Source organism: Gossypium arboreum, chromosome 10 (assembly GCF_025698485.1).
Source record: "Gossypium arboreum isolate Shixiya-1 chromosome 10, ASM2569848v2, whole genome shotgun sequence".
Classification (NCBI taxonomy): Eukaryota; Viridiplantae; Streptophyta; class Magnoliopsida; order Malvales; family Malvaceae; genus Gossypium; species Gossypium arboreum.
Genome location: NC_069079.1, coordinates 123,205,580 through 123,215,345, shown reverse-complemented (window position 1 = coordinate 123,215,345; position 9,766 = coordinate 123,205,580). Strand labels below are relative to the sequence as shown.

Here is a 9,766-nt window from a genome sequence, read left to right as displayed (position 1 = left end):
TAAATCAAAATTTTATTATTTTTAAGAAATTAAAATTTAAAAAACCTAAATATATTTTTTTTATTTTAGCCCTCTTAATTACATCATTGCTTAAATCATAAGAATATAAATGACATAATATCTCGGTTTCATTCAATCTTTTCTGTTTCTAACTTTATGCATGGACGAATTAAATTGAAACATAATCATGAATCAATCATAATAATCATATTTAATTAGGCTGTAAAATAACAGTTTTTTTAACCTTTAGACAAATCAAATATTAAAAACCCACTTCAAAGATTAGAAAAAAAAAGAATAATAAAAAATGTTGCCCTCCTAAAAAGAAATAATATAATAAAATAATAAATAATATAATAAAATAATAAATAAGACCCCAACCTAAAAAAGAAAGGGCAAGTGTTAAAAATTATACCACCTTCACTGTTAACACGTTCCTATCCTCTCTTCCTCTTTATTTTCATTGTTGTTTTCCCTTCCTTTCCTTTTTAGTTCTTCTCTCTCTCTCTCTCTTAGATCAATTTTCTCTCCATTTGTGTATCCAGCTTCACACAACAGCCGTTTTTTTATTTTTATTTTTATTTTCTCTTATCTTTCTCCAATGCTGTCTTGTTGAGGTTTAATTTTTCTTGTATATCATCATCAACCGTTACCAAGAGAGGAGAAAAAAGAAACCATCTTTTCTGGTTTTGTTTTCTGAAAGAAAGAAACATTGATTTTTCTTTGTTTTTGTAACTTTGTTTGGTCTTAAAAGATCAGGAAAAGAGAAACATGTTGGATCTCAATCTTGATATTGTCTCAAGCGAGTCATCTTGTGATGAAAACATCAACAACAGCAGCAGCAACAACAACAACAACGTGTTGGTAAATGGTGGAGCTGTGACGTTAACTCAAATGGAAGATTCGGGTTCGACGAAATCTTCGATCATCAACGATGAAGATTTTCCGTCCAATGCTGCCGTCAGGGATGAGAACTCTTCCGATGATGCTTCGGCGACTTTCGTTTTCGATATCTTGAAGAAAGAAACGGGTGATAAGACCACCAACAACTTCAATACTATTGTTAAAAAGGTCGAAAACCCTTCGCAGGACTTCGTTACTCGACAGCTTTTCCCGGTTAGCGGAGAAAAAGTCGGTGGTCCAGAGTTGGAGTTTGGAAGTACTAAACCTTTGGCTAGACCTCAGTGGTTGAATTTATCTTACGCTGAGTCTACCGGTGAGGCTGAGCTGACAACTTTTCAGATAAAGCCTCAACCGAGGAAGAGTAGGCGAGGGCCTCGGTCCCGAAGCTCTCAGTATCGTGGCGTCACATTTTACCGGCGAACTGGCCGGTGGGAATCACATATATGGTAATATATTCATATAGAGCTATACATATATATATTTCTTACTTATTTTAATTATTTTTGTTATTTATTTATTATTATTTTGTAAACAGGGAATGTGGGAAGCAAGTATATTTAGGTAATTTTAATTTTAATTTTGTGAATAATTCATAGATTTTAGATTCTTTGCTGATAAGGGTATACTTTGGTTTTTATTTTAATTTTTTTTTGTGTATGTCAGGGGGATTTGACACTGCCCATGCTGCAGCTAGGTGAGATTTTTTTTCCCTTTCTGCATGATAATTTGATAAGTAGTTATATGTATCATATTTGTTTCAATTTTTAATGAAATGAATGAGTTAAATGTTTTTATTTTTCTAAATTTGGATCTTATTCAGAGCATATGATCGAGCTGCAATCAAGTTCCGGGGAGTTGATGCTGATATCAACTTCACTTTGAGTGATTACGAGGAAGACATGAAACAGGTAAAATTGTGTCATTTTTTATATGATTTTTTAACTTTCTTTCTTCTTGGTTGTTCATTGATTTTGATTGCGGTTGTATTGATCTGCAGATGAAGAACATGAGCAAAGAAGAATTTGTGCATGCTCTTCGTCGTCAAAGCAATGGATTCTCAAGGGGAAGCTCCAAGTACAGAGGGGTAACCTTGCATAAATGTGGTCGATGGGAAGCTCGAATGGGACAGTTCCTAGGGAAGAAGTGAGGATCTGTTTCACCAAATCTTTGTTCCAACTTCCATACGATCTTAGGACCAGATTTTGTTATGACAGTTTAGTGTATACTTATGTTAGTTTAGGCCTTTTAGTTATGATCTTGCTTGCAGGTATATTTATCTTGGGTTATTCGACACCGAAGAAGAAGCTGCAAGGTGTTTGTGATGTGATGATCATAGTTTTATGCTCCCAAGACATTGATTTTATGTAACATGAATGTAATAATTGATGTTCTTTTTTTGTGAATTCAGGGCTTATGATATGGCTGCCATGAAATGTAGTGGAAGTGAAGCTGTGACCAACTTTGAGCCAAGTACTTATGAAGGAGGAGGTACTTACATATTCCAAGCCTGTTATTGTTATTTTAGGAAAAGTTCTTGATTGTTTTGATGTTTGAATGCAGGCAATGGTCATTACAATCTTGATTTGAGCCTTGGGATTTCAGCGACTCGAAACGGGAGCAACGATACAGGGGATTTCATTTTTCGTAACACTACTGGCACCGGAGAGAGTTCTGGTTCTGTATCTGTGGGTGTACAACCTGATCATTGTCAAACAATTGCATCTAGGCACCCTCCTATGTTGTCTAATGTTTATCCTGCTGTTCTTTTACCATACAATGAGGTACTTCTTTATAACCCAACATGTTTTACTTTTTGTCTGTAAAAGTTTGCATTGAATAATGTTATTACATGACAGGGAAGGGCAATACAGAAGAGACCTGAAGCTGTTTCATCAAACTGGGCATGGCAAATGCAAGGGACTGGTAAAATTATTACACCAACCCCCGTGTTTCCTATAGCAGCATCATCAGGATTCTCTTCATCCGTTGCCATTGCTTCCTCCTCATCATCACTGAGTCCAGCTTTCAACAATTCTGGCCGAAACCCTTGTTTCCCGGCACCGGCTACGTCTACCAATAACACTTCCCATTACTATAATTACAGAAGCTGAAATCAACATAGAAGTTTAGGTGAGTGAAAAAAAACAACAAATGAAGTTGTAACAATTTGTAGTAACCTATGGACTTTGCATTTGTCACAAAGTGTGTAATAGAGCCTTAAAGTTCCTGCTTTCATAACATACTCTAAAACCATGCAGGAGCTGATGCAATTGTACAATCATTTGGCTCTCAAATAGCGGACGCAACGCGACGTTACGGTTTTACTATAGTTGTAGTTTCGGCTTTCGTTTTCATTGCGGGAATTCGAATAGCTCGACAGGGTTAGCCAAATCGTGTCCGAATTCGTCGAGGGCTCGGATAAGTTTGATTAGTTGTCGATTAACCATACAGGTGACATAGCTTCAACAGCAATCAAAGGTCAAGTGGCTGATAAAGTTGGAACAGGGCATGGGGCCTTGATGATTGAGGTAGCAGTGTCCAAGCTTTGATGCCCCTAATTTACTGAAACCAAACGAAGTTGGTTGAGATGTTGCAAGTTGCATATATATATATATAAGGTCCTATTTATAAAAAATAAAAGAAAAATTGGTCCAACCTTTGATTACACTACATTAAATTCAACCTGCCTGGTCCAACTTGCATCTCTCACAGCTCCAACATGTTATTGTACAAAATATATTGATGGTTTTGTTGGCTTAATAACATACATTCATAGGCCCCAATCAATGCTAAAATGCCCATTTTCTTTATTTCAGTCCAATCAATGCTAAAATGCATTAATTCATACACACACAAATGTAAATTTACATATATACTAATAATTTTAAGTTACGTTTAACAATATTATAGTATATGTTGTAAATAATTAATGTTGAATCCGTTTTTGTTTTATAAAAAAAATGCGGTTTATTAATCGGGGTTTACTTTAAAAAAATTTTCAATTTTTGTACAAAAAAGTAAATTATATCATTAGTTACTAGATTATGAGTAAGTTTTCGTTTTGTCTATTTAATTAAAAAAGTTACAATTTGATCAGTGAATTATTCAAATTTTTTTATTTAAGTCACTGAACTATTTAAAAGCTTTTATTTAAGTCATTGAGCTATTAAGGTTTTTTTTTTTTAAAGTTCCGTTAGCGAGCTTCAAGTGATGATTTGATGATTGGTATGATGAATTAGTACCATCGATAAGTTAAATAATATACATAAGATCTAAGTCGATTTGACAGTTAGTGTCGGAGATCGAAGAAAAAAGCTATTTGAATTTTGGTTCGCAGATTCGTGACGTCCAAAGTTATTTCGTGAAAAAAAACTAAACTATAGGAGAGAAGGAGAAAATAGTTTTTGATTGGTGCAGGCAATGTGAACATAAAAAGCCATATAGAATAGATTTTAACAGCTTAGTGACTTAAATGCAAACTTTTGAATAGTTTAATGACCAAATTGTAACTTTTTATAGTTAAGTGACCAAAACGAAAACTTATCCATAGTTTAGTAACTAATGGTGTAGTTTACCCAAAACTAACTAATATTAATGATATTTAATAAGGGTTAGTATTTGGTATACTGGCTGTGTACTTTTTTAAAATATTTTACTAGGGTTAGTGTTTGGTACACCGGTAGTATACTTTTTTTTTATTCTACAAGCAGTTTTAAAAAATTGTCATTTGTTTCTTTTTTTTAAAAAAAAATATTTTTTAAATATTTTATTATATCCTTACAAGACACTTGTCAACCCCTTGACCCTATTTGTAGAATCTAAAAACTCTATTAGTAGTGTATCAAATATTTTTTCATTTTACGATACTCTTTTAAGACATTTGTCAATCCCTAACACTGCTTGTGGAGTCTAAAAACTCCACTAACAATATGCCAAATATTTTCCTATTTAATAAAATAAAATAAATTATATAAATTATAAATTTATGAATTATTTCATATTAAAATAATTCTATCTTTATTTCAAAAATTAAAATTTCTATATTTTTAATATTAAAATCTTATATATTTAAATAATTAATTGATAAAAAATTTAATAAAAGTTCTGATAAATATAATAATCATACATGTGAATATAATAATTTAATTAATGTTTATAATACAAGATTCATTCATAATTTATTAAGCAATTAAGATAATTAATTGTAAATAATAATATTGAAAATTTACTTAATTATGAAATATATAATTTCAAAATAAATAATAAAAATAAAATTTGCCATAAAAAACTACTAAATTGATTATAAATAGAATTATATAAGTCTCATATTGAAATATACTTTTTTAACAAAAAATCTCTAGGTTATGGTGCATGAACAAATAAGCTAAACTTTTAAGTTTAATTATTAAATATTTGATATTAAAGAAAATATTTTTATTAGTGTTATATTATTAATACCATAACTATAGAAAGTGATTCTAACTTGTTTTTTTCTACAATATTGAAATGGACAATATTTGAATTTGTGTCGAATGAGTGTCGATAAAAACTTTAACTACTATTCTGCACAAATCAAGAATTACTTACCGACTCTTTTCATTAAATTTTATATGTTATTTCTAATTATCATAACATAAAATCATATAGGGGATATGGTTTGTGATAATATGTTATCTAGAATTATTGTTTTAGGTAATAATAGGTTTTGATTTGCATAATCTAAAGATAGAGCAAACACTAAAACAATTTGATAAAATTAGAAAACAATTGTAAAACCTGAACGTTGTAGAAGGCCCATTTTGCCCGGGCTTTTAAATTTATAAATAAACCAAATAAAAATAAAATATAGTCCACAGTCCATAAATACCAAATTTACATTTAACCCAAATAAATCCCTTCAAGCCCAATAACAAAATATAGCCCAAAACAAAATTGAAACACTAGTCCAAAACCCAATTTACAAATGGCCCAAAGGGGGCCCAATAGTTCTGAAATACCAGAAACCCTAGAGGTTTCTGGAATCTGCTAGTGCCGCAAGTCAGCCACTCCCACAAGTGGTTTCCCACGCCCACGCTCACGAATGCTCCTTTCGAACGACCATCTCCAATGGAACCTGCGAGAAGATCAACAAAAATGATAACAGAAAAATAGGCCAATAAATGACAGCAAGAAAATACAAATTTTATTTTATTTATGATGTAAATCAACTATAAAAAGCCAGCAAAATGATGTAAATGGGATCTTTTTTTTGGCAGAAATATACACGCATATTTACGCATACAAATCGGTACCAAAAAGGGTGAATAAAAGACTGTTTTCAAGTGGTAATTTGAAAGATCATTTTTCTTTTTCATTTTGCTTTTATCTCTTTGATTTTCGTTATCATAGGAGTAAAAAAACAAAAATAAAGGAGAGGGAGGATACTTATCGTGATAAAGGCCCTCGAATCCTTGTTTGCTTTGAAGAAATCGAAGCTCAAATAGGGATTGTGAGGTTTAAAAATGGCAAAACCCTCGGGTTCGTGGTCGAACAGGGTCGATTAGGCCTTCGTGAGACTCCGTTCGCTGATTACGGAGGCGAGGCGGTGGTTGAGTGAGGATTTAGGTTTGGTCGAATGAAGAAGGGAGATAGGCTTTAGGTTTTATTATTATTATTTAGATTTGCTTTTAAATGGCTGTATGTTAGTTTTAGGGTTTTTTTAACCTTGTTTTGTATAGAGTATGAAACGGCGCCGTTTAGCCAGGAGAGGATCCGCGTGCCGACCCGTTTCATGGCTCGGATCAACCCCTTTTACCTTGAATGGTCAATTTGCGCGTTTGATCCCTCGCTTTTGCGCAGACTTTTAATTGATCTTTATTTACATTTTATTTTATTTCAAATTTGTCCTAGAATTCGCGTGTCTTTGCATTTCAGTCCGCGCCTAGGTGTTGTGTTTTGGGATCTAGAATATTTCCAGATGTGGTCCCTGAACATTCACATGCGTGGCACTGGTCCTTTTAATTTTTAAATGACTTATTTTATCTATAAATTATCCCTTATGTTTTAATTCAATTTTAATTAATTTTCCTACTTGTATGACTTATTATTTTAAAATTCATTTAATATTTTTATGTATGTGTTGATTTATTCTAATAATCTTGCTTTGTTTTTATTTGTATAATTGCGTTGAAATTCTTCTTTATATCATATAATTTCAATATTTTGTATAATTTCTGGTTCAAATCTTTTTATATATTTGTACATATATATTATTTTGATCGAGTTTTATTTATTTATAACAATATTATTTTGAAATTCGCTTGTTTTTTTATTTTTAACCTTACTTTGTTTTTTATAAAATCATTATTTTGAAGTTTTTCTAATATCATTTTATTTTAACATTTCGTATAATATTTCGTCTAAACGTTTGTATATATATTTGTACATACATAATGCCCGATAAAGTTAATTTGATCTTATATATATTTTTAATCCTATGTTTTTCCGTATCATTGTTTCCAAATTTATTTATATACATATATGTGTTTTTTAATCTATTATGCATATAATTGATTGCATAAGATTATATTTTAGTGTATATATATATATTATTATCATTTCAATTTTTTAAGTTTTCCTTATTTGTGTGTATGTTGTCAATTTTAAATTTTTTTACATTTTGCATATTATTTGATTCAAATATTTTTACTCTATAACATTTCTTGTAATAATTATATATCCTTAGTTTTTTACAAGTTATTTCAAATTCATTAATCCAACAATTCATATATTATATATGTTATGTGTTCATCAATTCATTATTATTTTAAAATTGTCTTATATCACATTGACATCTAATTTTATTTATACATTTTGTGTTGATTATTTTATATTATGCTTCTTCATTGTAATTTTAATTGTTCTCCATCCATGCTTGACAATTTGATATCATTTTTCTTAGATTAATTATATTTAATTATTAGTAGGTTAAATAAGGTTATATCATCTTCATTCGTCAAGTATTGTATTTTATTGGTGCATGTTATCCCATATTTATTATTTGTTTGGTAATTTCTGACTTTTTTTAAATCAATTATTTTATTTTATTTCAAGTCAAATCAAGGCATTTCGAGCTAGTTTACAAATCATTTATTTAAATTTTGTTAAAAAACAAGGCAATGTTCAATATTTCGAAATTCGAGAAATCGTGCCCTACCGTGCTGGATTTCGATTTTTCGTTGGACTAAATATTTGGACACCCTTTTGTAATTTTTGACCTAAAAAGCTTTTGGAAATCAAAAAATCAATCGTGTTCCCAAAGGTAGAAAGGATCGTGTTCTATTGTGCTAGATGTGATGCTTTATACATTTGAAACGAGAAAGCTTTGACGACCGGCTTAGACTACTCAAACGTTGTAAAAAGGAACCACATTTCAGATTTTTTTAAAAACCCTAGACATAAGGACAGCAATTAATCAATTTGGTACCAGTTTTTGGGCGTAGTGAGGGTGCTAACCCTTCCTCATACGTAACCAGCTCCTGAACCCATTTTTAAATTTACATAGTAAGTTTATTATAAACTAAATTTTAATTTAATAATTTTATAGAGGACTTAAATAGTAATGTTCCATTTGAGGGGAGGTCAAGACCCCTGCCTACCCCTCAGATTCGCCCTAGTTAGAAGAAATAAATTTGGAGAATATCTAGATGTTATTTCATTAACTTTTATTAGATTTTATGCAACCTTGACTATTAACACGCTCATATTCTTCTTCTTCTTATTTTTATTAATTTATAGTGTTAAAAATCTATCTAGATATGAAAAGATTAACATAGATTTCGTAAAAAGTAACATCATCCCAGGGTACCTAGCCTCCTAGGAGGAGCAATGGTTTATCGACCTCATTTATTTATGTGGCTTCGACTTTCTTTTCCTTCTATCGCACCACTTATCCTCCAAACATTTATAAAACCACGAAAATCCTCATTAAAAATAAAAACTAAATAGAAATACTAAAATAACTATAAAAATACCTATTTACAAGGATTATTTAACTTGTTTATAAGTAAATCCTTATTAATTTCATTAGGTTTTATTAATATTTGTATTTGCATTTATGTTTTGTTTAAATTTTATGATTGTATGTGTCAATTGAGTCTTAACTTTATTGGTATCGATATTGTTGCTAGTGTAAGAAAGCGTGAGTTTAACTACGCTGAAGCACGTTATCTTCTTATTTTTAAGGGTTGAGAATGTATTATAGGTTGTTATAGACATTGTATAAAAAAAAAATTAAAAATCATAATGCTAAACTCGTATAAAAAGAATTAAATGAGAAAAAAATTATGAAGTACCTACGGAGCCACACAGACCAGACATCTACTAGGAACTTGGTTCTCCATATTTGATTCTCCTTATTGACCTTTCGGCAATCAACTTTTGCCATGCCAATGACACCCACCTACCGTGAATCACTATATATATGCTGTACCTTCCAAACTGATTTTCGTCTCCCTCCTCTTTACTACACAAAGACGAATCCAGTGAAATGATATTTTTGTTTTTTAGTACTCAGCTATAAGCTTTTCTTTATTCAATTCTCTACATTATATTCAACCTGCCTGCTCCAACTGATACTCTATTTATTTCATGAATAAATATTTAGTTGGTATATAAAATTTATATATATATATATTTGATTGAGTTTTAACTTGATTGATATTGGTATTATTGTCAGTGTAGGAATATATAGGTTTGGATGCATTGAATCGTATTATTTTTCTTTGTAAGGGTTGGGGAGAGATTATAAGTAATTCTAGATAATGTATAAAAAGAGCAGATATGATAAAAACCAATAATAAGATTAATGTTCAAATATATATAT

The 9,766-nt window shown here is 30.5% G+C and overlaps 1 protein-coding gene across 3 annotated transcripts; it reads left to right on the top strand.

Moving 5' to 3' along the window:
* The first annotated feature begins 380 nt into the window (after positions 1-380).
* Positions 381-3,558, top strand: LOC108487473 (ethylene-responsive transcription factor RAP2-7-like). 3 transcript variants are annotated; one of them, XM_017791826.2, is made up of 9 exons: positions 381-1,349; positions 1,439-1,464; positions 1,567-1,597; positions 1,724-1,811; positions 1,901-2,046; positions 2,312-2,391; positions 2,464-2,684; positions 2,760-3,033; positions 3,162-3,558. In XM_017791826.2, the coding sequence occupies exons 1-8, from the start codon at positions 772-774 to the stop codon at positions 3,012-3,014; spliced, it is 1,425 nt and encodes a 474-aa protein (XP_017647315.2). In that variant the 5' UTR covers positions 381-771; the 3' UTR covers positions 3,015-3,033; positions 3,162-3,558. The 3 variants fall into 3 exon arrangements, with proteins under 3 accessions (XP_017647315.2, XP_017647316.2, XP_017647314.2); XM_017791827.2 differs by having other exon boundaries at positions 2,775-3,227; XM_017791825.2 differs by having other exon boundaries at positions 2,760-3,227.
* The last annotated feature ends 6,208 nt before the right edge of the window (positions 3,559-9,766 follow it).